This window comes from Coloeus monedula, assembly GCF_965178545.1.
Source record: "Coloeus monedula genome assembly, chromosome: 24".
Lineage (NCBI taxonomy): Eukaryota > Metazoa > Chordata > Aves > Passeriformes > Corvidae > Coloeus > Coloeus monedula.
Window position 1 is genome coordinate 625318 of NC_138804.1, and position 25856 is coordinate 651173.

General features: G+C 53.4%; 1 protein-coding gene across 2 annotated transcripts in view; it reads right to left on the reverse strand.

Moving 5' to 3' along the window:
• Window positions 1-378: 378 nt before the first annotated feature.
• Window positions 379-25856, reverse strand: part of RPS6KA1 (ribosomal protein S6 kinase A1) — a gene marked incomplete at its 5' end in the record, with an annotated part of 32787 nt that continues 7309 nt past the window's right edge. Inside the window, 21 exons of one of the 2 annotated variants that reach the window (XM_082296646.1) lie at window positions 379-510; window positions 776-913; window positions 1294-1411; window positions 1524-1600; window positions 1908-2069; window positions 2294-2452; window positions 2905-2994; window positions 3511-3636; window positions 4089-4216; window positions 4677-4779; window positions 5679-5743; window positions 5957-6045; window positions 6273-6343; window positions 6926-7068; window positions 7179-7216; window positions 7755-7861; window positions 8473-8552; window positions 9128-9208; window positions 9501-9582; window positions 10425-10541; window positions 14644-14697. In XM_082296646.1, the coding sequence (XP_082152772.1) occupies window positions 388-510; window positions 776-913; window positions 1294-1411; window positions 1524-1600; window positions 1908-2069; window positions 2294-2452; window positions 2905-2994; window positions 3511-3636; window positions 4089-4216; window positions 4677-4779; window positions 5679-5743; window positions 5957-6045; window positions 6273-6343; window positions 6926-7068; window positions 7179-7216; window positions 7755-7861; window positions 8473-8552; window positions 9128-9208; window positions 9501-9582; window positions 10425-10541; window positions 14644-14697 (2151 nt within the window). In that variant the 3' untranslated portion in view covers window positions 379-387. The remainder of the gene's footprint in view (window positions 511-775; window positions 914-1293; window positions 1412-1523; window positions 1601-1907; window positions 2070-2293; window positions 2453-2904; window positions 2995-3510; window positions 3637-4088; window positions 4217-4676; window positions 4780-5678; window positions 5744-5956; window positions 6046-6272; window positions 6344-6925; window positions 7069-7178; window positions 7217-7754; window positions 7862-8472; window positions 8553-9127; window positions 9209-9500; window positions 9583-10424; window positions 10542-14643; window positions 14698-25856) is intronic. The other variant, XM_082296647.1, reaches the window with a different exon arrangement.

Consider the following 25856-nt stretch of genomic DNA (forward strand, 5'->3'; position numbering starts at 1 on the left):
TGTGACACAGTCTTCCAGATGCAGTGGAGTTGGAAAGGATCAGTGCCAAGGAATGCTGTAGCGACAACAAATACCTGGCCCTACACAGGGGAGGGTGAATCAGAGCTGCTTTTTAGTGCCACTTGACATCAGTTATACATTCTAGTTCTCATATACACAGATGGATGTCTTTAAAAATCAACAATTTACACTTCAAAAAAGTTTTACAGTGAAGTTCTCTCAGCAAAGATCAGTCCACACGAGGAGGAGCCAGTCTTTCAGGAGCAGGAAGGCACTTGGCCTTTTAAGAGCAAGCCCCCAAGGGAGCCCTTGTGCAGACCCTGCCCGTCCCCTGTCCCCCTCTTCCATAGGTGTGCAAAATCTGGGGTGTTCCTGCACCGTGGGGCCTCACAGGGTGGTGGAGGGGAGCTTCTTCACGCGCCTCTGTGCCAGGATGGAGGATTCAATGGGCTTCAGCTGAGGGCTTGGCTTGGAGCTGTTCAGTGCCGAGTACGTGGCAGCCATGGCACCCTGGAGAGAGGCACAGAGGAGTCACTCAGGTGCATGAGAGCTACTTCAGACTCGTGGCTTTACAAGACAGGGGACTAGAGCAGCCAGACCCACAAACAAAGCCAGGAGCATCTTTCTTATTTCTGTGAGTCTCCCTCCTGCACTGACATGCTGTTAAAGAATCTCTCCTTTCTTTTCTCCCAAAAACTCCAGCTTGTCTGTACTGCCTGCCCTGGCCCACACCTCTCCAAATTTCCATCCTGCTTTCCCACTCCAGGTTTTGTACCTTTACAAGCTGAATGTCCTGGTGATTGAGCTGGCTCTGGGGTAAACTGTCCTTCTGGGTTATCCACGGATGCTGCAGGACCTGCTTGGCTGTGAGACGCTGGTGAGGATCTACATGGAGCATCTTTGATACCAGATCCTACAGGCATTGTTTGGAAAGTCAGACTTTAGAAGATTTCATACTTTAAATGCAATAAACCCACCTGTCCACCCCCAGATTAGGATTTAAATGCAGAGGCCAAGTTTAAAGTCCCCAGACATTAATGTCTTTTTGTATGAAACATGTTTTTGGCAGGCCTGGGGGGTATAACACAGAGCAAACCCCACAAGGGTCAAGCACAAGGTTGGTTTTCCATGCAAATATCCACAGCCAGAGCTAAAACAAAGCTGCTGTGAGGGACATGTGTGGGGTAGAAGCTGCAGGTTTTCTTCTCTCTCTTGTGTGCTCCCTCCCCAACCTGCTCTAAATTTTCCTCACAGCAACCCCAATCCCTGAGTAACACAAGTATCGAACCCTACCTTGGCCATGTCAGAAATAGTGTCCCAATTGCCTCCACTGATGGAGAACTTCCCCCCTCCTATCCGGGTCAGGATCTCTTCTGGAGTGTCACTGGGACCATTTGCAAAGGGAGTGCAGCTGGGGAGAGAGGAGAGAGCCCTGGATTTACTGACCCAGGCAGGAGGAGAGGTCAGCTGTCCCCACAGAGCACACCAGGGACAGGGGGATCACAGCCCCACCACTGCCTTACCCTGCCAGCATCGTGTACAGCAGGACCCCCAGGCTCCAGATGTCACAGCCCTCGTCGTAGCCTTGGCGTTTCAGGACCTGAACACAACAAGCAAAGGGGAAAAAAGCGTGTTTGATTCCTGTCATTGAGCCCATTTCAGAAGAGGGGCTTGACCTGGGTGCAGTTCATATGCAAAGCTTCCAGAACTTGACAGAACAGCAAAGTCTGGGACTAAAAGATCAGGATTCAAAATAGATTCATTACTACAAGTGGTATTTCTGTAATTGCCTCTTCCAGGGCGGGCTGGAGATGGGAACAGGGCAGATCCACTGTGCCAAGTGGGAGCACAGGTTAGGGGAAGGACAAGGGGGCTGCTGAAGGGTCTCAGGTCAGTAAGGTGCTCACCTCGGGTGCCACGAAGTTTGCTGTGTAACAGGGGGTCATGAGGAGCCCGTTCTCAGCCCTGAGCTGCTTGGCAAAGCCGAAGTCACAAATTCGGATGCTCTCAGGGTTCCCTGATTTATCCACATAGAGGATATTGCTGGGCTTCAGGTCCCTGTGAACCACCTGTGGAGCCAAGAAAGGACTGTGCTCGTACCCCGAGTAGATAAAGGTCTGAAAACTGCCTGAGGTCACTCATCAACCCCTGCTCTGGCCCCACATCTGCTTTGCCAAGAGAGCAACACCAGCAAGAAATAATTGTCCTGATGGGCAGAGTTACCCCCTGAAGGAGAGGGAGCGCAGTGTAATGCCAGGGAACTTCCCAGGAAAACAGTCATGACCACACTCACCCCTTGGGAATGCAGATACTCCACTGTTTTACAGATCATGTGCAGGACTGAACTGGCTTCTCTCTCCGAGAAAAATTTCTGTCTGAGGATTTTATCCAGCAGCTCCCCTCCCCTCATGAGCTCTGTCACCAGGTACACATACTTCCCATCATCGTACACCTGCCAAAGAAAATATGGATGGGGTAATCAAAATGTGCTTCCAGAGCTTCCCTTTTGTACTTCCATCACCAAGGAGCAGACAGGGAGCAGCAGAGGTGGCCCTGGAGATGCTTCCCCACCCCAGAATCATGGAATATCCCAGCCTGGAAGGGACCCACAAGGATCATTGATCCAACTCCAGGCCCTGCCCAGACACCCCAAATCCCACCCTTGGCATCCCTGGCAGCGCTGCCCAAACGCTCCTGGAGCTCTGGCAGCCTCGGGGCCGTGCCCATTCCCTGGGGAGCCTGGGCAGTGCCCAGCAGCCTCTGGGGGAAGAACCTTTCCTGACAGAGAAACAAAGCAACACATGGAGCTGGGTCATTGGGCTGCCCCTGCTGGGGCCGAACTCTGCCCCCCGAGCCTGCACTTCCTAAACCAAGGCACAGGGAAGTCTCTCAAGCCACACTCACGTCTTTCAGGGTGATGATGTTTGGGTGCTGCCCATACCGCAGCAGGATCTCAATCTCCTCAGAAGGGTCTCGCTTGCTCTTGTCAATCACCTGCAAGAGTAGGGACACACTTCAGCCACCACGGCTAGGGAAGGTGCCAGGACAAAGCACACAAGCTGAGTTTGGAGCCCTGCAGAGCTCCTGTGCTGTATCCACTCCCTGTCCCCTGATCTCTTTAGCTCTAAAAATCCTTTAGTTGCTTCATCAGTTCTGTGTCCTCAACCCACAAAATTTTATGTCTTTTTTTAAGACCTGACGTAGCCACAGCTTTGCACAGGAAGATGAGATGCTCTCCTCCCTCTGAGGGAGGAGGACACTGCTTCTCTGCTGTTCCTAGGGAAGTGCAGGTACATGCAGAGCAGCACAGAAATTGTCCTTTTAGATCCTAGATGAGCCTAAAGCTCATCCTGTTCCATCCCCTGCCATGGGCAGGGACACCTTCCTCTATCCCAGGTTGCTCCAATCCCCATCCAACCTGGCCTTGGACACTGCCAGGGATGGGGCAGCCACGGCTACTCTGGGCAAAGATGTAACCGGGGAGCTCAGTTGGGAGGGCAGATCCCAGACCTTGACTGCGTACTCCATGTTGGTGGCCTTGTGGATGCAGCGTTTGCAGACGGAGTAGGAGCCGACGCCGATGGCCTCCTTCACCACGTACCCATCGCTGAACTGGACGTTCTTGCCATGCAGCTGCTGCCAGAGCACAAAGGAGAGCTGAGCTAGGAGGGTCCAGGGAAGGGTTTGTGCAATGTGATGAGTTAACTGGAGCACAGAAAGAGCTGTCAGACTGTCTGCTACATCCCACAGCTTCTCCTCCTGGTGGGGAGCGGGAGGAGAGCAGAACAAGGCAGATATAGGTCAGTGAGCCAACGCTGCCTGCACCGAGCACGGTGCCTTTAGGTGGCACCTCCAGGCCACGGGCATTTACAGACTCAGCAGCACAGATCCACCTGGGGACAGCAAAGCCACAGCCGCACACTGCCCTGACAGCCTGTGCACAATGTGACAGTCAATGGTGATGAAAGAACAACAGGAGGCAAGAATTGCAAAGAGAACTGCCTCAGGCGCCAGGTGGTGCAGAGGTCCTGCAGATCTGGAGCATTCCTGCACCTCCAAAGAGCTGTTCCTCTGCCCCCATTCCTTACCTGCACAACCGAATGCAGGGGTGGCTGGGCAGGTTTCACTTTACCATCCTCCATCAACCCGGTCGCCACGAAACTGAAGCCTCGGAAGAGCTGATGGGCCCCTGCACTCGGGGGAACACCCGGGGAATCTGCAGCAGGAGTTGAGAGACAGCTTGAGGAGGCCCTGAGGAGCAGAAGCCTCCCCCTCACTCCCAGGAGCTACGCTCCTGTAATTTATTTGAGATGGGAGCCACACCAGCAGCACAGAGAATCACGGAATCCCACAGAGAATCATGGAATTTTCCAGGTTGGAAAAGCTCTCTAAGATCAGTGAGTCCAACCATTCCCCCAGCACTGCCAAGGCTACCACGAAACCATGTCCCCAAGTGCCACATCCACATGGCTTTTAAACTGCAGGGATGGTGACTGCACCACTACCTTGGGCAGCCTGGGCAACCCTCTCCTTTGGGGAGAAGAAATTTCCCTGATATCCAACTTGAACCTTCCCTGTGCAGAAACCTTATCCTGCTGGCACCGGATACTCCCCGGTGTGAAGCCACAGAGACACCTCACACAGGAAACTTGGGCTTTGCCTCAAGTCGTACAAACCTTTTGGTGTCCGTGACGTGAATTCTGTGTCAAAATAAAAGGTGTCATCTGGCTGACCCACTGCGGGCTTGAAGGGGGGTTTGATTTCCCTGCGGTACAGCTTCTGCAAAACAAAAACCAAAACACAGCTGCAAAAACAGCTGGGAAGTGCTCCCACAGGCACCTTCTCCAAAGGGTGCAAAGGCTGGTGAAGAATGAGGGCCAGGAAGAGATTTTGTGAAACTCTGTGGCTTAGCATTTTGCTACAGCTCGGCAGCCTGAGGGAGGACTTTTTAGCTGGTTGGGCACTTTTGAGTCAGCTTGTGAAGAAACACTACAAGTTCTACCATATATTAAGTCAAGAAAAATTTTCTGTAGGCAACTTGCCCCCACTCCAAACACAGTATCCATAAAGTATTTCTCTCAACAGACTCTTCCATCTCCTCCTAACTCCCTTTAGGGCTTTGCTGACACGTATTTCCCAAGGGATGGCTGGGAGATGCCCCAGCAGGATATTCATAACCCAAAACTCCAAGTGCCTTTTTTAATTCCTTCTTGAAGCAAAAATTGGAAAAAAGCTTTACTGGCAATCCTGGAAGGTTGGTCTAGCAGCTTGTTGGGGGCCTTGGAAGCACTGGACTTCAAAACTCTTTCCAAGTAAGGGAGAATGGGGAAGAACACAACTACACAGTAAGGTGGGAGTTGGCCAGAAACAGTTGGGAAATGCCAATTCAGTGATTGCCCTGATCTCCTTGCCAGGAATGTTTCCCCAATTCCTTCCCATGATCCTTGTTGTGCCAAACCTCAAGGAAAACCTGAGAGGTGTGGTGACAGGCAGCCCAGGTATGAGACAGTTACAAAACAGAGAGAATTTTAGTTTTGGGAAGGGTTATTGGAGTGGATGGGGACAGGAGCTGGTGGCTCTCCCATAGCTGGCCAAGCATCAGGACTGTGCTGTTCCTGCTGCCAGAACTGTGTTACTGGTGCTGAGTGGTGCAGAAATTTGCTCTTTCTGATACTCACGTTCCAGTCGATGGTGGAGTAGAAAGGGTGGCGCTTGATCTCCTCTGCCCCGTCTGGCCCAGACCCTGCAAGAGGCACCACGGATCACGTTGTACTGAACCCCCACCAAGGCAAAGGGGATAGCCAGGGATGCAGCACAGCCAGGTGTGACAGAGAACCTGGCTGGGATCACCTGAGTGCCCTGGCCCAGCACAGGTGTGAGCACGCTGCTGACCCAGCGTGAGAGGCCCCTTATGGCATCAGGGACATTCAGAAACAAACAAAAAAAAAGGTCTTACCTAATCTGTTGGCTGGATTCCTTTTGAAAAGGGCTCGCAGGAGGCTCTGAGCCTCAGTGCTCAGGAACTGTGGCATGCCCAGCTTCGCTCTGGGGAGGAAGTTATGCAATCAGCTGCAGGTTTGAAGAAGTCAACCCACAAGGCGACTGCAGCACCTCCACCCCCAAAATGCACAATCATCTCTCTGGCATTTACACTGCACCCTTCAAACTGACTGATGATGTGGCACCACTTGCCAAAAAATGCCACAAAATTGCAAGAGCCCCCAAATTGCAACACCCGTCCTGTGCAGAAAGGAGAGAGAAACTGCTCTTACTTGAGGATGAGGGTCATTGTCTCCTTACGGTCCTTCCCCTGGAAGGGCAGTGACCCCGTGAGCATTTCAAACTGGGAGGAAAAGAGAAGAAGCGGGGTCATGTCTGAGCAAGGCTCAGGGTTGCACAGGGTTGCCCCTTCCTGCTTGTGAGGGGTCTCAAGCCTGGCTCTGACAGAGCTCACAGGCACCGTGTGTTCCCAGCAGCAGCTTGGCTCACGGGGTTCGCAGGGGAACGTGTCCAGGCCAGTGCCTGCTCCTGCCGGAGCCCTGGGCTCCAGCAGCTGCCAGACGGTGGCACCAGATCTGCGCTGACAGCGATGGCCTGGCGCTGCGGGGGACACGGACACCCCCAGGCACCCCACAGACACCCCCCAGACACCCCCATGCATCCCACAGACACCCCACAGACACCCCCATGCATCCCACGGACACCCCCCCACACCCCGCATACCCCTCACACCCCAGCACCCACTGGCACAGCAGCCTCGAGGGACCAGCGCTCCCGGCTGGAGGCCTGGACAGCCCCTTAGGGAGCCCTTTGGGGGGCGTGGGGAGCCCCCCCAGGTCAGCAGGTCTGGAGGACACACAGAGCCATGTCTGGGTGTTCCAGAGCAGGGGCAGCTGCCATTCCCAGTCCTGGACAGGGTACCCACCATGAGGACTCCATAGGACCACCAGTCAGCACTGTGCGAGTGGCCCTGGCGATTCACCACCTCTGGAGCCATGTACTCCACGGTCCCGCAGAAGGAGTAGGCTTTCTTCTCGTGGTCTATGGCCTCCTTACTCAAGCCAAAATCTGCACAAGAGAAAGCTGTCAGCACTCAGCCAGTGCTCCAGGCATTTCGAGCAGCTCTGTATTTCAGGAACTGGCCCTGCTGGAGCCCAAGGCTCTGTGGAGCCCCTTACCTGTGAGTTTGATGTGTCCCTCTTCATCCAAGAGGATGCTACAGCAGGAATGGAAAAACAAGTTGTTACTGTCTGTGGTAAGGGCTGGTGAGAACAAGCACAGCAGGGGGTGGTCTGAGATGCTCCCAGAATACAAAGGAAAAGTTACCTGTCCCTTCTCCCCGTGCTTTAAGCTCCACCACCAAGACAGGAGTGGGACCAGGAGCACCTCTCCACACCCTCGGCTTCACAGTAAACAAATGGCCCCAGAGGTTACCCCCCTCTGATCCCCACATACCCCAGGCAAGGATAACCAAGCTGGAGTGAGCTCTGCAGAGCCCAGCCTGGTCCCTTCTCCCTCTGAAGGCTCCCAGCTGCCTAAAGCTGGAGTCTGGAGGCTGCCACAAATCTCTGCTCAGCCCCGTGGCACACACAGGCTGCTCCTGGCTGGAACCACTGATCTGAGGAGCAGCAGCCTTGGATTGGCACCACCATCTCCCATCTGTCCAGCCTTGGGGCATCCTCCAGCCCCTCTGGAAGGCGGGAACTGTTCCCTGACTGCTGGCTGGGATCCTGCCTCAGCTGGGCCACACGTACTTCTCTGGCTTGAGGTCCCTGTAGATGATCCCCAGGCTGTGCAAGTGGTCGAGTCCCAGTGCCAGCTCTGCCAGGTAGAACTTCACGTCCTCCTCGGTGAACATGACCTGCAGGCAGGGGGAGGAAGCAGAGAGGTAACCCACACAATGCCAGCAGCTCCCCTGCGCCCAGGCAAGACCTTCCACATCCATGTTGCTCCCCCCTGCCCTTTCTAAGTTTTCCAGACTTCACCCACCATTCATAGAATCCTAAAATGGTTTGGATTAGAATGGACCTTAATGGATCCAGTCCTACTCCCCGCCATGGGCAGGGACACCTTCCACTATCCCAGGGTGCTCTAAGCCCCGTCCAACCTGGCCTTGGACATTTCAAGGGATGGGGCAGCTACAGCTTTTCTGGGCACCCTGTGCCAGGGCCTCACCACCCTCACAGGAAAGGATTTCTTCCTTAATTCTAATCCAAACTGACCTTCTTTTAGTTTTTGTTCTTTAGGAGATGCTCATCTGAAGTTGCTGCAGGGATGGGACCTGCCACTTGTGCTGCTGCTTTCCTGCTGGAGCACAGGGGTCTCACAACACCCTGTCCTGGTGCCAGCTCTGGACTAGCAGCAGGCTGGAGGCTGTTTTCACCCTCTTTGCAAGGGTCCGTCACTTCTCCAGGCCATAAGCAGAGTGGAGCTGAGCCTCGGCAGCCCACCGAGATGCCGGAGCATACCCACCTCTTTGGAAAGCCGAGTGAAAAGGTCACCTCCTCTGAGGAAATCCAAGATGAGGTACAGCTTCCCCTCCGTCTGGAATGCTGAAACACAAGCCAGAGCAGGAATCAGGCCCCTGCACTGAGGGAAGGCTCCGTGGTATTACATTCATCACTTAAATCCCAGTGGCTCCAGCTGGGCACATGCCCTTCGTGGTTCCTGGGTTAAATGCAGGTAGGGCTGATGGGGTAAAGGAGATGGCCTGTCCCTGCTGCTGAAATGGGAGCTCCCCACAGCAATCTGGCACTGCAGAAAATCCTCATTTTATGGGGGTCTGGTTCTCTTTCTGCCAGTGATACCCTCCTGAAAGGGCTGTTTTCCCGGGAGAGGCACCGGTCACCTTACAGGGAACAAAGCTGTCCTTGCCTTCCCCAGAGTCAGAGCATTTGGCTAGTTAACTCTGCTTTCTCAGCTTCTCCTGGTTTAATGTTTTAATCCCAGGGATCTGATGTTTAAAACTCCTCTCCCGGTCCATGCTCTGTTCCCCGTTCCATAGTTGGAGCAGGCAGTGGGATCACAGATCCTTCCAGGAAAGAACTTGTGTTCAGTGTTTGAAGGCAGTCAGAGTCTGCTGGAGCTGCAGCCTCTCTCCCAGCACCCCAAGGAGCTCCACACTCACCGTAGTGGAGTTTCACCACAAAGGGATGGTTGACATCAGCCAGGATGTCCCTTTCTATCTTTGTCCTCAGTCGATCCCGCACTGTGGGAAGAGAGGAGCAGCTCAGACACAGAAAAAGGCCCCTGGGCAGTGTCCAGCCCCAGTGTCCAGCCCCATCCCAGCCTTAAGCACCAAGCTGCTTGAGCCAGGTGTTTTCCCACCTCCATCATGATGCTCTTAAACAGATGAAAGAAAAGAAGGGCATTTTGATGGGATAAAGATGCTTCTCTTTCACTCAGCTCACCCCGGGGCCAGCAGTGGCTGCTGTGACATTTCCCCAGTGCTCTTTAAGTCACAGAGGATCAGAGCACTGCAGGAAGAGTCTCCTTCCTACCTTTCAGCGTTGCCTTCTTGAGCACTTTCATGGCATAGAGGTGGTTGCTGTCTGGGGGTGTTATTTTTCTCACGAGGAAAACCTGAGGCAGAAGAACACCACATTCACCGAGTACTAAACACTGACAGTAGGAGCTGGATGCCTCCCAAAGTGGCAAACCCCAGAGTGTCCCTAAGAAGCTCAAGCTTTTCCATGGGTTTCCAGGGAGGTGCTGTGTGTGGATTCCTCTCACCCCCCAGTTTCATGCTGCACTTGCCTCCTTTCCAGCCTTCCACACCTCCTGACTCCTGCAGCTCCTGTGGGGCTGGGGCTGATGCCTGGGAGCTGTGACTGGAGGCACTGATGCATCACTGTACCACAAAAGCCTCCTGGTTTGTCAGTCACATCAACCCCTTGTTATTCAGGTTCTGCATCCTCTGGATTTTTATCTCCTTCCCTTCCCTGATGTCTCATTCTACCTGGTTTTAGGCAACATCAAAAGGACACCACCTGCAAGTGGTGGGCTTGGCAGTGCTACTGGTAGGACTGGATGATCCCAGAGGTCTTTTCCAACTTTTCTCCGATTCTACAAAGCCACTGCTGCATTTGCCCAGGGAGCAGCACTCGGTCCTGTCCAAGCCCCCACTGTCAGCTGGTAACTGACTGACACCAAGCTGGTTTAGTGTGTCAGCAGATGGTCTCTAAGAGACCTGGATTATTGAACTAGATAACAGCTACAGGCTACTTCCTTCCTCCTTCACAGAAGGGAAACTGGACTGTAAACAGGGGCCAGGCCCAGCCTGGGGCACACAGCAGCAGTTCTGAGAAGGGAGGAACATGCCCAGGAACATTCCTGGGAGTCAGAAAAGTGGTTTTGTTGGGGATGGTTCCTTTCATCACTGAAATCATTCCTCTGGCATGGCACATAGGAAGAAGTGATCTCACCTTGCCAAAAGAGCCCTGTCCCAGCACCTTCAGGAGCTCAAACTGTGAGGGATCAGCCTTCTCGGAGCCCTCCTTCACATGGTGTGTGATGTTGATTTCCTGCACAACACCTTCCCCCTGAAACAGAGGGCACACGGTTGGCAGGGACTCCCGAGCAAGGGAAAGCAGCCTTATGGGATTATGGAACAAGGACTGCAGCTCCAGACTCACAGGAGCCACATCTGAGAGAACCATGAAAGTTGGTGCTTGTCACAGGTATCAGCATCTGCAATCAATAAGTCAGGATAGGGAGGACCAGGTAAATACAGAGCCCTCCCTCCCTCCCAACCACAGGAGCTGCTTTGAACTGCATTTCAGAGGAGTGCTTGAGAAGCACCTTCCTTTTTGAGGCACTGGTAGCAAAAACAGGAGTGTTTATGCCACTAAAAATCCCACAACACAAAAAATACGGCACTGTTGTCAAAACAGGGCCAGGGCTGGCAAAAATCAGACATGTTGGAGCCCATCTGCTCAGCAATCTGAGCAACTCTGCAACATAAGTCTTAGTGCATCTTCAGCACATACAGATGATGCCTTAACAGACTCCAGCCTTCAAGAAGATTGAGGGGAAGCCAAGGTCTCTGGCACATGTTTTGTTTAAAACACATTATTTTACTTAAAAAAAAATAAAGAAGAAAAAATAGATTTAATCAGCATAAATAGAATAAACTCACCAAGGGAGCTGGGCCAGCACAGCCACAGACCCTGAGGTGATGCTGAAACACCTCCTATTCCCAGCAAAACTTGTCTGTACCTCTAGTGAGCAAAGCCCAGATTTCAGTTCAACAGAAACACCTTGTGATGCTTTCTATTGCATCCCAAAGATACAGAGACCTTTTGCACTGTTAGTCTCCATCTGTGCCTTTCCCTCTATCTCTGGTCAGACACAGCCAATGTATCTGTATTTGGGTTCCTTATGAGCTTGACCTGCTCCAGCCCCGCTCCCACAGGGCCAGCTGGGCTCAACTTCCCACTCCTTACTCCTGACTCTTACTCAGGCCATAAATCCCTTGTAGCTGGACATCTTGTAAGGGGAGGTCCAGCCTCCTCAGCACTTCACTCCCACGTTATCCAGTGCAGACATGGTCTGGTTGCTTTTTGGACCCAAAGGACAGCAATTATATTCAAAAATGGATTACACTCTGCTGTCCCTGGCCCTGGGGAAGCTGTGGCCAGCAGAGGTTGCAGAAAGCTGGAACTACTGGTTATTTTTTCCCCTTGCAGAGTTGGGGAAAAAAACCTACACTTTGTTTTCTAGACCTATTCAGACACTTGGTCTGGAACCACCTCATCAAAGCAGCTTTTAAAGCCAGCCAGAGCCAGGTGCCAGCCGTGCCTGTCCTCCTCCCCAGCCCACTCCCACCCTCCAGTGCCCACGGATGTGGTTGCCCACCTGTACCGAGCTCCCTTCTCTCCCCTCCCCACTCTCAGGCTGGGTTTTTCTCAGCTTAGGAAGTGGCTTTGTTTCCATGGTGGTAGCTCTGCTCTCTCCTATGTTAGGCACTCAGGGCAGGGGCACAGGTGCTCCCTGGCATTATCCTGCCTTTCCCTGGGCTCGGTGATCACAGGCAAGAAATATCCCATAATCCCTTAAACACCGCATTTCTGTGTTTCAGATCATCTCCCAGCTTAAACCAGCCACTTTGCACTTCTGGTTCCATCTGGAGGCTTAGTCCCTGCAGACAGCTGCTGTGAGGAACAGCTTCCCACCTCCAGCCAAGGTCAGCTCCTCCTGCCAGTTCAGGTCTCCAGGGAGAGAGCCCACAGCAGGGAGAGACCCAAAAATGGACCCATTAGGAAGAAATCCTTCCCTGTGAGGATGGGCAGGCCCTGGCACAGGGTGCCCAGAGCAGCTGTGGCTGCCCCTGGATCCCTGGCAGTGCCCAAGGCCAGGTTGGACATTGGGGCTTGGAGCAGCCTGGGACAGTGGGAGGTGGCCGGGGCAGGGGGTGGAACTGGATGGGCTTTAAGGTCCCTTCCAGCCCAAACCATCCTGTGATCCTCCTACCACAGAAACACTGTGCGAAGCCATTTGGCATCCTGCTGACACAAGGGAGGATTTTCCCCCATGGACTCATCCACTAACTCGGAATTCAACTCTCAGGACTCCGGTGACCGGCTCCTACAGCCTGGCTGGCAGCACACACAAGTCTCCAGCACAAAAGCACCTGTGTGCCACTGAGATCAGCTTCTTCCAATGGCTCCACAACAAACTATCCCAGAAGGCAGAGAAAGAAAAGCAAACCAGAGTGCCCTGAACATCCATGGGAAGCATCAGCCGGTGGCAGGAAGGGAAGCAGAGGGAGGTGGCAGCGGGAGGTGGCAGCGGGAGGTGGCAGCGGTACTGACCGGGCTGGCGAGCGGGCTGGGGGCCGGCAGCTGCAGGCTCCAGGGCTTGGCTCGGTGCTTCCTCTGCAGCCAGAGCGTCAGGAACGCCCACACACGAGGAAGTTTAGGGTCCCTCTCCATTCTCCCATCCCGATCAACATTGTCTGGCCCCAGGAACCGCGGCCTCCCCGGTCCCGGGGCTCGGAGGGCTCTGGGCGCTGCCAGAGCAGGAGCTGCAGGTGACTGAGCTGGTGGCAGATGCGCAGTGGGGACAAGGCTCGGTCACACAGAGGGAGGTTCACGCTCCCCCTCCCCAGCAGCAGCACTTGTGGTTGGGGCTTTTTTTTTTTCAGGTTTGCTTTTAAAAAAAGAATAACAACCTCGCAGCTCCTCGCTGGTGTTTGGGTTCCCTGGCTCAGGCAAGACACCGACAGAAAACACACAGAGTCTCCTTAAAGTGATTTCCATCTAATGCTACCTGAAGTTCACGTCAGGCTGGGAGCTTTGGGGTATTTCCACAACAGGGGAAATTGTGAGAAGCCACTTTCCTCTCTAAAACAGAAGAGAAAAACTCACGAGAACCCACCCAGAAGTGTGATGACACCTTGGAGAGCTGCACGTCTCTGCTCTCCCACTGGCAGAGGGATGAGGGGTCACCCACGATGGGATTCCTCTGGGAAAGTTAGGATTTGCATTCAGTCCTTCACTTGCCTTATGCTGCACAGGAGTCCTTGCTGTGGACTCTGGAGTTATTTATCTGAGAGCCACCCTGGAAGGTCTAGGCAAGGTGCTTTCAAGGGCATTTCTGGGCTCTGAACCCACCATGGCTCAGATTATTGGCAGGACACAGCAGAGGTATTTAGAGGGCTTGTTTTGCCTTCTTCCCCCTCCAAGCCTGTTCCTCTTTGACATTTCCCTCAGGACAGACATGTTTCCGGGGGTCCTGCAAGACCCCAGAGGGTGCAGGTAAGAAAGAACCCCCTTGAAATGAGTGAAAAGACACCCACACAAAAGGAAATTGCCCTATGTCAGCACCGATCTCTGAAATTCTCCCAAGAGTGCAGAGGAGGGAACCAGAGAGACAAATTATGACTGTCTTGTCCCCTCTGCCCCCACCACGTGCTCTTTGAGAACTGATAACGAAAGAAACAAATGACTGAACACCAAAGAGGCAGCTGGACCCAGCTCCACCTCGGTGCCTGTGAGCTCCAGGGGCTGGGGGCAGGTGCCTGGGCCTGGAAAAGCACCTGCAGCTGCTGAGCACAGCAGGAGCCTGGTTCACACTGACACCTCCTGCGCTCTGACACAGCCTAGGGAAGGAGAAACCCTGTCCACCATGTGCTGCCCAAGATAAGCACCCATCCCACAGCAGCTCCACGTTCTCGGTGTGGGGGAGCAGCGAACTCCCTGCGCGTGGGCCCGGCAGGAGCTGATAAATCTCGTCCCGACCCAGAGAATTTTTCATGTTGTGTTACCAGCGTGGGAGAGGAGCCTCAGAAAGGCAATAAAATCTCCCCTGTACGTCCACGCAACCAGAAGTGCCCGCCCTGGCTTGCTGACAAGATCAGAAAGCCACAGGAGACACAAATGACAGCACGGAAAGGGGGCTGGTGTGGGGAGGAAGGAGGAGGAGGATGAAATCAAGTCCAGGATGTCATGTGAGCAAGTGAGCAATAGCTGCTCTCAGCAGCAGCAGTTCCACAGAGCTGAGAGGGGCTGGCAGGGGCGGGAGGCAGGAAAGGATTTGGTTTTCAGAGAGGTCCCTGCGAGCTCTGCTCACGCCCTCGTGTGTGGGACAAAATGCAAATGAAATGGATGAGTCTCCTTGAGGTGCCCACTGCAGCTCTCCTACCTTGTCTGCCGAGTCCACGAGGTCTTTCTCTACCCAACTGATGTCGGATTTTGCCTGTGGGACAATAAACAAGCGTCAGCACAGAGGGGCTGTGATTCTCTGCTGAAGTTTTCCCAAAGAACTTGTTCAGCAAGACCAGGTGAGCTGTTCACAACCACTGGGGGTGTCCCACCAGCCATCGCTCCTCAGGATGTGATTCGCAGCCATGCGGGGGCTCCAGGACAGCAGTTGGAGCCAGGTCCCAGCAAACAAATTTATACTGATTGGATGTGATAAACTCTGACCAGTGGTGGGGAAGGACACGGTGCCAGCACATGGTTACACTTGTTCCCCAAGAATCAGAGCACCAAGGAGAGAGAATTAATTTCTGGCAGGTCTAGACCAGATTTTACTCTCAGTTACACCTGGACAAACTCCAAAAGCCTCTGTCCTGGGTCTGCAGGGAAGTTTGGCACCCCCGTGGCAAAGACTGGGCTTCTCCCACCCAGGCACTCAGCCTTTCTAAAGCAACCAGGAGGAACAAACTCAAAGAGCAAAGCTCCCCACAGACCTCAAGGGCAGGGCAGGGCCAGCCCAGCTGCTCTGACACGTCCCCAGCAGCAGCAGAAATGTCAAGTTTATGCTGCCTCTGGGGCAAGATGTGAGTCTGAACCCCAGACGCAGAAGCACTTAAGGGGAGCTCAGAAAATAACAGTTTCCCCGCTAAGAAATGGCTCCTTCTCCCTCTGAAACTCACACTTAAGTGTGAGTAAGTTTTTGCAAGGTCAGTCCCCAAGCCTGGTGCATTTTATGAACACACACAAATTTGCCACCACATCTAGGTACTCCTTCCCCTGGTTTTTGGATAACAAGACAAGTTTGAATAGAAAAATCATCCCCCAAAAAACTCCAATCGGATTTGAAACATTTCCTCTGAGAGGGAGAAGTCTTTGGCTGTGGATGAGATAAAATGGGACTGAAGGGAGGGAAGGGACACTGAGCTGTGGCTTCTCTGTGTCTGTTCAGGCAGTGTCCCAGCAGGATGGAGCCCACGGCGCTGGGTGGGCACAGGGTGACCTGGAGGTGGGACAGGAGCTACGAAGAGGGAGAAGAGAAGGAAAAGCAAGCCCTGAGGGAAGGGAGGAGCTGTGTGAGAACAGTGAGATGAGAGCTAGGAATTAACTGATTTTCAGCTCCAGAAGGACTGAATCAGATCGGAGGGGCCCCTGCAGTCACCTCTGCCCCTTCCTCCTCTGCACTGCTGTGTCCTTGCAGGGGGAGCAGCCGGCATCCCTGTGGGCTTGGGAGACGGTGACTGTCCCGCTGCCCCAGGAGCAGTAGGGTGACAGATCTGCCAAAGCCACAGCTGAACCCCTTCCCGAGCGAAAAGTGATCACTGCACCCTCAGCAGACCCCGCCCCGGGGATCCCTCCCACCCACAGGGAAAGCAGCTCCATCCTGGCTCCTCCAGACCAGGCACCAGCCCCTGCCTGGGATGGGGTGGAAGGATTGGATTCCCACAAGCACGGATCTCTGCAGGTCCAGCACTCCCTGCTCCTGGGGGCTCCCAGCACCTGCCGTCACCCACAGCCTCTGAAGAGGCATTTCCCACAGATTCCTGCACTGCTGGGAAATGATATTGGCTTCTCCTGGAAAATAAAAGCCCAGGAGGTCGCTCCAGTCAGAGGAAGAGACGAGTCCTGAACCTCCCCGTGCCGCCTTCGCAGGGCACAGGCGGCTGAGTCACCCAGAGCAGGGGCTGGGGACACACGAACGGGGGTTTTCCCAAATTCAAAATACAAGTCCTGTTTTCTACTTTCCCCTTTTTTTGAGGGAGGATTTTACAAGCCAGAAGCCAAGAGACAGGTTTGTTTTTGCTCGCGTTTTGTCACTTTGCCGGTTGAGACCGTCACATCTAAATGCAAGAAAAAAAAAAACCACCCTGCAAAATCTCAAAACAGATTCTGCTCTTGGCATTTTGCTTCCTATTCATCAACAACTAACCAGAAGCTGTTTTAATTTCTGTTGCTTCAACACATGCTCTGGTCCCAAAACACTCCCAAAATCTGGCAGCACCTAGGAAAGACACTTCTTAGAAAGCAGTCATACCCTCCAAAATGCCTTTTCCAAAAGAGTGCTTAATTAAAGCTGGGTAAGGTCTGCTCTCTAGGATCAGGAATTCCCTGATTTCTTGTGTCCTGCAGGAGAGCAGGCAGAGCAGGTATTTTATCAGACACTTGCCTCCTGGATCCTTGGCTTGCTGCGGAAGATGAGCCTCAGCATCTCCAAAGCTTTGGGCCGTTATCCTCCCATCCCTTCCCAGCTGGTTCCTGAGCTCAGAGCCCAGAGCAGCGCCCGGAGCGGCGCGAGAGCCCCGGTGCCGTGGTTGTGTCACTGGGATGTATTTTGGGAGTTTTGCTGAAAGGAAACGGCGGTTTCGTATGGGGAAATGGCTTTGTGTGGCCATGGCCGCACAATGCTGCAGCCAAACGAGAACACTGGGCGGCTTTACGGGTGCTTAAGCATGGAAAGAGCCATCAGCAAATCTCAGCTGGCTTTTCAGGAGGATCAGTTCAGTCCCCGTGTCACACACAAGAAAACAGGCACAGAAAGAACAATTTTAGGCACTGCACGAGGCAGCAACGAGCAACTGAGAGTCTCGGTAGTTTTCTTCCTCAAAATTTCTCTGCCCCTGCTCTGAGCGGCACAAACGCTGATCCAGCAGGGATGCTCTCCCTGTAGGATCAGTGGAATTGCAGCTCTCCAGGGAAAGGGCCAGGAGGCAGCAGCAGCTTCTGGATCAGCACAGGAGCAACACAGACCTGCTGGAGGAGGCCATGAAGATGTTCCAGGGACTGGAGCCCCTCTGTTCTGGAGCCAAGCTGGGAGAGCTGGGGGGGGTTCATCCAGAGAAGAGAAGGCTCCAGGGAGACCTCAGAGCCCTTTCCAGGGCCTAAAGGGGCTGCAGGAGAGCTCGGGACAGAGTTTTTAGCAGGGCCTGCTGTGACAGGACAAGGAGTGATGGGTGTTTTATGCTAAAAGAGGGGAGATTTAGATTAGATATAGGGAAGAAGTCTTTTAAAATGAGGGTGGTAAAACCCCTGGCTGAAAGCAGCTGGTCTCCTGAGGGAACTGGGAGTGCACATGTGGCTCCCCTTTTTCCTTGCACCTCAGACCCCTCCTTCCCTGAGTGCCAGCCTTGGGAAGGAATGTGGGAGCTTCACACTCCTGAACTTCTGCACAAAGTTCTTTTACATGACCTACTCTGGAGCAACAACCTCCCCGTGGAGCAGCAGCTCCCACTCTGGAGGGAGCCTGGGATCAGTGGGAAGCAGGAGGTGCTGCAGCTCTGCAGAGGAAGCGAAGCTGAAGTTTGGGAGAGCAAAGGCTGCTCTGTCTGAAACTTTTTTTTCAAGTGGTGGTTCTCAAAAAGGGGAACAAACAAAGCAAAGAAACCTCCCCAGTCAGTGCCTGCCCTCCTGCAAAGGCCTTTTTTGGGCAGGGCTGGCCCTTGGCCTCATTTGCAATGAAAGAATTGGCCGGAACCTTGTACTTTTGACTGCACTTCTGTGGTAGATCCTCTTCAGTCTCCTGGGAGCCCCCAGCCTGAGAAATCCCATGGGACACTGAGGAGAGACACTGCCCAGGCTGGGGAAGGGAAGGGTTCAGCTTGGGGTGCCTGTACCTGAACAGAGCACGGGCTGGATCTGTTCAGGTGATGGCAGAGGGAGAAGGAAGCGGGGCCTTGGGGTGAGGCATTCTGACCCGGGAGGAAGTGCAGCCCCCAGCAGGGACATGGTCAGAGCAGGTTAAAACTCACTTTGTTGCCACCCCCCAACTTCCAGGAAAGTGATGCCTGATGCCAGCTGCCCCCACAGGAAAACTGCCCTTGGAGTGACACCTCTGGAGGGCTGAAGGTGCTGTGGGAGCTCCTGGGAGCTGAGAGTGTCACCAGGTACCTGAGCTGCTCACACAGAGCTGTCACCACGTCAGCACCGCCACGGGGCGGGGACAGCCACAGCCAGGTCAGCTGAAAACAAGTCCAGCCAAGCAGAACATTTTGTGAGATCACACCAGTTTCATTCAATTGCCAAAAATAATTATAGAAAAAAAAAATTTGAAACCTCAAGCAGAGTAAAAATCCTCCCTGCCCAAGAGGAGGCTCCGTCCTGCTCTCCTGCACAAGTTCCAACGGGTTTGCTCCCAATCCACGCACCCTGGGCCATCCTCTGCCCTCCCTCCCAGGCATGAAACCTTGTGGGCCCTGCTTGGCCTGCTCCAGCATCATCCCAAACATCACGATCCAGGATGCCTGCAGGGCTGCCTGCTCAGAGCAGGGTCTGGCCACCAGTTTATTGCATTTTATAAGAGTTACTTTTGCTTGATGCACGCATGGCCACAGCTGGAAAAGGCCTGGGAGAAAAAGCATGAGACCTCTCACTTGAGCTCCTCAGCCACTTCCAGCCACACTCAGAGCAGGAAAAGCTGCAGAATTCAGTCCTGGGGGTTTTATACAAGCAGGCAGCAGACAGAGGGAAGAGGTGAGCCCTTGCCCCTGTGAGACATCAGAGAATCGGCAACAGCTTTTGCAGAAGGCAGAAACAGGACAATATAAATCCTTGGGGCCACTGACTCTCTTGAAAGAAGAGGGAGATTCTTGGAGCAATCCAAAAGGATCTGCAGGGAGAGAGAGGCTTCTTTGGCCCTTTAACTCACACTGAACAAAGGCTTTTGCTGACAGACAAAAGCCTCAGGGACACTGGGGCCTGAGGAGGAAGGGACACCGCGGGGTGGCTTTGAAGGTGGAAGTCCTGGACAAAGTCACAGCTACAAACACAGCCCGGAAACACCGGGGACCTCGGGAACTGGAACTTCCCAAGGAGTGGATAAGGACGGGGGCGGATTCCTGGCAGGAGGTTTGCAGGAAGGGATTACTGAGAGGGAACAGGGCTGCACATTTCACCCCACACCATCTCCAAGGACTGTTAGTGGTCTCCTGAAAAGCAAAACCAACCAAAAATGGAGGAGGGAGGAGAAACCCAGGGGACACAGTCAGGCCTCTGCCCAGAGAGGGGTAACGTGGTGTCCAGAAATCCTCAAATCATCAAAGCCTTGTGCCCAAACCCTTACACAGCCAAGGCAGCTGGACAAGGGAATGACCAGCTCCATCCTAGCATGGAAAACATCAGGAGCCTCCCCACACATGGCTTAAACAAAAGCCTGACTCCTGGAAGCACTCTGCCATCCTCCTGGGGGCAATTCCTCCCCACTCACAGAGGCAGCCAAACTGTATAAAATTAACCTGGTGGCTCCTGGGGAGGAGTTTGCTGCTCCTCCAGTGATCCTGGCGCCCCACGACGGGAGTTACAGGCAAATCCCTAAAAAGGGAGCACTGCCACGGGACAGGCAGCGTCACCCCGGCACCCCTCGAGCACATTCCAGCAGGTGGCACTCGGAGCATCTTCAACGTCCAAAATGTGTTTCTCATCTGAAACGGGACGGGGGGAGCCCCAAGCCCATTTCATAAACACCCACGTCATAAACACCCCTCTGGGAAGATCCAGCACCCCTGAAATGGAGGGATCTTGGAAATTATTAAGGGATGAGGGGTTTTCTCAAGCAAAGCCTGAGGCTGAGGGAGGGAGAAGGCAGTTGGTGGCTCACACAGCTGAGCCCCTGTCCTTGTGCTTCACAACATCCTTTTCGATCTGCTCAGTTTTTAACCAACTTGTTTCACAGAGTAACCAAAATATCTGCTTTATATCAGAGAGCTCAGGTTGGTTTTGGGGTGGAGAGAGCAGAGAGACTCCAGAACAGGCACCCCCTCTCACTCCCCAGGCTCCACCCCACTCCTGGCTCTATCCAGGGCTATGTTGGCAGCAGATACCAAAAGTTTCTTAAAAAAATAAATTAATTAATACAATTTCTCCACCCTTTCCAGGCACCACAAGCTGCAACTGGCCAGGATCAGCTGACAGTGAGCTGTTTGGGCTAAAGATACAAGCTCAGGCAAAAGATGTTCCCAAACCCCAAACGGAGATTTCCCGATGGCTCCAGTGCTGCTGCAGTTCCAGAGCTGTGAGAGCAGCATGGGGAGCCAGCAGGACTTTGCACCCAATGAAGGGAGGCACTGGAGATGAAAACACCTTTAACAGCCAGGAGATAAGGAATTACTCAGTTCTGCAGCTTCTGCAGAGCAAATCAGCCTCCAGTGCAAAAGAGCAAAGGATGCAGCCTCCCCTTCCTGCAGCCCTACACACACCTCCCAGCAAGGAGGAAAAGTGTGCTCCCAGCAAATTCCAATCAGCTCGAGCTTTGATGGTGTAAAACCAGAAGACCCCATCCCAGGCTGTTCCAAATGCAGAATCTCACTCTGAGGAACCAGCAGTAAAGCACCACCTTCCACCAGGGCACGGGGCACTTCTGCCACTTTCAGTAGGAAAGGTAAAAACTCTTCCTAGCTGAATTATAAAATACAACACTGATTTCACAACAAGAACCAAGACTTGTTTGCTGCCCTTGGAGTTATCGTGGGATGTAGAAACCATTCTGTATCGCAGGAATGCTGGAATTCCACACTCCTCCCACAGCACACAGGCTGCCAGTGGCTCTCCCCTTGCAAGGCACACAGAAAGCGGTCTCAGGACCTGGAAAAGCCTTTGCTTGGTACCTGCTGGGGTTGGTCCGTGCAGGCTGGGAGAATCCAGCTCCCTCCCACCCTTTGGGAAGGTCACATGTGCGGGACACGCTGCGAGAAAAGGGATTGTCACATTTTGGGGGTGGCTGTGAACTGCAAAAAAAACCCCTGTCCAAAACACACCCCCCGAGCTGTGCGTTACCAACACCCTGGTGAGAGCGCACAGGATGAGTGTCTGCTGGAGCAAAGCTCTATTTTATCATTTCATGTTTATAAAAACCACGGATGCAGCCAGCAGACACCCCCTCCATGGCTCAGCTGCTCCGTGTGCCAGGACAGGACCATAACACAGAGATCACATCCATCCCCTTCCCAAACATCACACCATGGGGATTACAGCCACTCTCAGCACTGGGAATACCATGTTTTGTCCTGTTCCCCTCAGATGCTATTTTAAGGAGTTTTTTTCTCCTCACTCTGTCTCTGTGGAGACCCCAGAGGTCCCCTCCTGGACCCCCAAAGATGACCACTGATCCCACTGCTGCTGTTCTCTGCCCAGTGCTGGTGCAGAGCCATCATGTCCCCCTCTGACACCAGTCACAGCACATTCCCAATCCACATCCAGGCCAGCCCGGGCTGTCCAGTAAAATCCACCTCTCTGACAGCGAGGGGATCAATTCAGCCACATCTCAGGAGCACAGAGTGTCCTCAGCCTGCTCGGTATTCCCAGAGCAGCTCTGCCCAGACCGAGGCTTCAAGTACAAATAGGGATAAATGCCCCCCTTCTCCGTGTCCAAAGGGATGACGTTTCCCAGCTGTGCTCTCCAGGACTGGCAAGGGAGAGACCTGGATTTCACGCTGCAGTTGGGAAACTCTTCCTGCCTCAGCCGAAATGAGAGCAGCAGGAGTTGTTGCAATGCCTCGGCTCCCACTGCTCGCAGGCTGCCCCAGGCACACAGTGAGGGGTTTTCCTAAGGGAGAAGGAAAAGTGCTCCAGGCAAGGCAGGAATTCTTAGATAGCTGGGAGTACCCTCCCTGGATGGCCCCAGCCCCATGGCAGCCCTGGCAGGCAGCACAGTGCAACCAGAGGGAAAACAGCTTTTGCAGCTTCACCTGGAGCTATGGAAGGAATTTACTGCTCATGTCCAGTCCAGGCTTCACTTCCAAATAAAGCTGAGACGGGTGAAGCTGCAGGAGCCTGTGTGTGCAGGGAGAATCCCAATCAGCATCTTGGCCAGCCAGGGGGCCAGTGACGCCCAGCAAACCCAGCCAAGGGTACTCCAAACTCCCAGTTTCTGGGGCAGATGACCCAATGACCCAAACCCACTCTGACCCCTCCAAAAATCAAATGTGAATGAGTTCTTTGGGGTCCTCTCCAGTGCCAGCCCTCACTGCTGTCTGTGGTGAGGTCCCCTGCAAGTACAACACACAGTAACAGCTTTGCAGGGCTTTTTTTTCCTTCAATAAAAGAGGCTTTCTGGAGACAGAACATGAGGCAGCTTCTACGAACTCACCAGGGGGATGGAAATGGCAGAGGAGAAACCGGAGTGGTTTGGATGGGTCAGGGACCATGTGGGAGGGCTGCTGGAGCAAACACGGCCGCATTCCTCGTGTGCAAGTCCTGTAAACTGACCCCTCTTCAATTATTCATTAGAGTCTGCAGCTCATGAGAGACTCTGCTCCTCAAAGAGGCATTTATTTGTGTTTAAGAGCTCAGAAGCTGCTGTTTGCCATAGCCCAGCCCTGCCAAGGACAGAGAGCAAAGGCTCTGCCAGGAACAGACTAGGCAGCTGTCAGGCACTGCTGGAGCAACAAACCCACTCGATTCCTTCAGCTGACAAGACAGAGCAGCCAGTTTGAACTCAGAGCTTTACCAGTGACAGGCTGGAAAAGCCAAATGTTAAAAGAGTGGCCACAGCTGCTGCCCAGTCCCTGCAGCGTCAGGGACATTTCCCAGCAGCACCACACCACACTGGAGATGTTCTGCCCCCATCACATCCTGCTCAGCCATAGGGGTCTGTCTGGCCAGAGCACTCCTGGCTGGGAGCCACAGGAGTGGGGCAGTGGGCTGAGAAGGGATTTGCTGAGGTACCTGCCTCTTCCCACAGCTCCACAGCTTTCCAGTTCCTGGAGGAACCAGCAGCAGCTGTGCAAACACACACCGAGCAGAGCACTCACTTGTTTGTTTTGAAACCCTTCACGTTAAGAGGCTGTGATTAGTGGTGTCCAGCACTGACCGGGACAACTCTTGAACCACAGAGGGGACTGGCACAGGTAGATGGCCACAAACCTGCTTCCTCCAACTCATCCCAAAGAATTCCAGCTCAGAGCTGTGACTGCAGCTGTAGCTGGTTGTCTGTAGAGTGTTATGGTGGGTGTTTCACCCAGAGCAACCCTCGCTGGTGTTAATGCTGGTGGTGCAGGTATTTCACTGGCCAGAGGTGTCTGTGCCCAGGATTCCTTCCTGCCCTTGCAAGATACTGCAGGGAAGGACCTTTCTGCAAGCTTTACCTGGTCGGGATAAACCAAGAGGAGCCACACAGATCTGGGGAGCAGCCGCATCCCTCCCTCTCCTGCACAGCCACAGCCAGGCTCAGCCTGGGGCACCTCCTGCCCGGTGTCTGTGGCAGAGCACAGCCCTCGCTCCAGTCTCAAAGGTCCCTTTTATGGTGCAGAGCTGGAAGAGTTCAGTTCTTCCCTTCCCCAGTTCTCACTGTGCTCAGTGATTACCACCCCAGAACAAGCTGATCAGCACCCCCAGCCCGCACCAGCGTTCCCCAGAGAGAGTGTGGGCACACTCAGCCCTGCAATTGCACTCCTCTGCTTTTCATGATGAAGTGATTTCACTAATTGGGTGTTGTACTTCCATGTATAATTCCTCATGCTTGGCACCTTCAGGGAGCACAGGCTCACCCCTCAGCCAAGCTGGCTGCAGAACAGGCTGAAAAACACCAGTTATGAGAGGTTCCATTTTTCCACTGAATTCAGTTGCTGTTCCCCAGCTGAACAAGGACCAATTTCACCCGACCTGGCAATTAAAATTTGGAGAACGCAGGAGAGAATGAGGTTCTCTGCCCAGAGCAGCTTTCAACCACCACCACCAAAGAATATGAGAAAAAAAATCCATCCTTGTACCCATCCTGCATGGGACCAGCAGCCTGGCTTTAGGGATGTTGCCGTGATTAACCCCGCTTTAAGTTCAAATTCAAAACACAGCCTCATACCATCCACTGTGAAAATTAACTCTTCCCCAGCCCTAACCAGCACAAGGATCTTGCAGACATTCCCAACGTAAACACACTGGGGAACGGGGCCTGCAGGAACTTGTGTACTGCAACTGCTCTTGAAAGTGGAAAATACAAGAGGTTGTGAAATGCACCAGCTGTCCTTGGTAGGAAGCTGAGATGGAGCTACAAAAGCAGCAAGGAAGTACCAGAACAGGGCCAGGCTGGCCCAAAATACCCCCTTGCTACCTCTGCAGTGACCATTTCCTCGTGTTTCAGGTGAGATGATGACAGAGGCATCACACTCCATCAATCTCACATCACCAGCTGTGAACTTCCCGACTCTTTGAGGAACTCTTGGATTTCCTCCTTTGCAGAGAGTCTTTGGTTGTGGCCCAGGCACATGGGACTGTACTTTGGCAGCATCCTGCTGACAGGGCCGGGGAGGGACAGGGCTGCTGCGTGGGCGTTGAGCAATCGCCGCTGTCGCCGCTTCAAGTTATTTTTAGCAGAGATCACAGAATGAGCTGCAAAAGGATAGCACAAACCTGGAATAAAGGTGCCTCTTCCCCTTGCAGCTCTCCACACACAGCACAGAAGGGTGTGGGAGGGAGCCTGAGCAACCTTCAACGTGAGAATAGTCACCTCAGATGGTGATGGCCACTCGCTTCTCCTGCTGGAGGTAGAGCCAGAGCCAGGAGCTGCTGCTGACGTCTAACCACAAAAAGAACTGAAACACACAGATATTCTGGGTGCTGCCTGTTCCCCCATCTGCAGCATTTCAGGGCAGAGTTTGCCCTCAAGTTGAAGGTATGTGTTTACAGGAGGGATTTCATTTGTGCTGGTAGCAAACATACCTTGTACAAACTTGGAAAACGCGACCGAGGTTATTTCAGGAGCGTGCAGCAGAGCTTTGGGTGCTCAAAAGTTACCCAACATGGGATTGTCAGACACTGCTCACAGGCATTTTGGCCACAGGGCCTCAGAACAGTGGAAAGCAGGACACCTGCAGCAGCACAGGGCTCTTGTGGCTTCCCTGCTGTGGGATGTTGGAGAACTTGCCCACTGCTCTGCTCCAGCTTGGACTGCACATCCACGTCCCACAGAGCAGCAAAGGGAACCTCAAGAGCTTTTTGGCCTCTATTTCATGATCTTTCTGTGGGATGGCACCTACAGATGGAATCAGCCAGGGTTTGTCTCAGTGATGTCCTTCAAAGAGATAAAAATCCTAAATGATTTTTAAAGCAACATCCATCAGCAGCATTTAGGGAAGGGCAGTTTAGCCAAGTGTTTGAAGATGAAAGAGGCAAAGTCTCAAGCCTTAGAAACCCAGCTGGAATCCAACCAGAAGACACAGATTCCTTTTTTCCCCA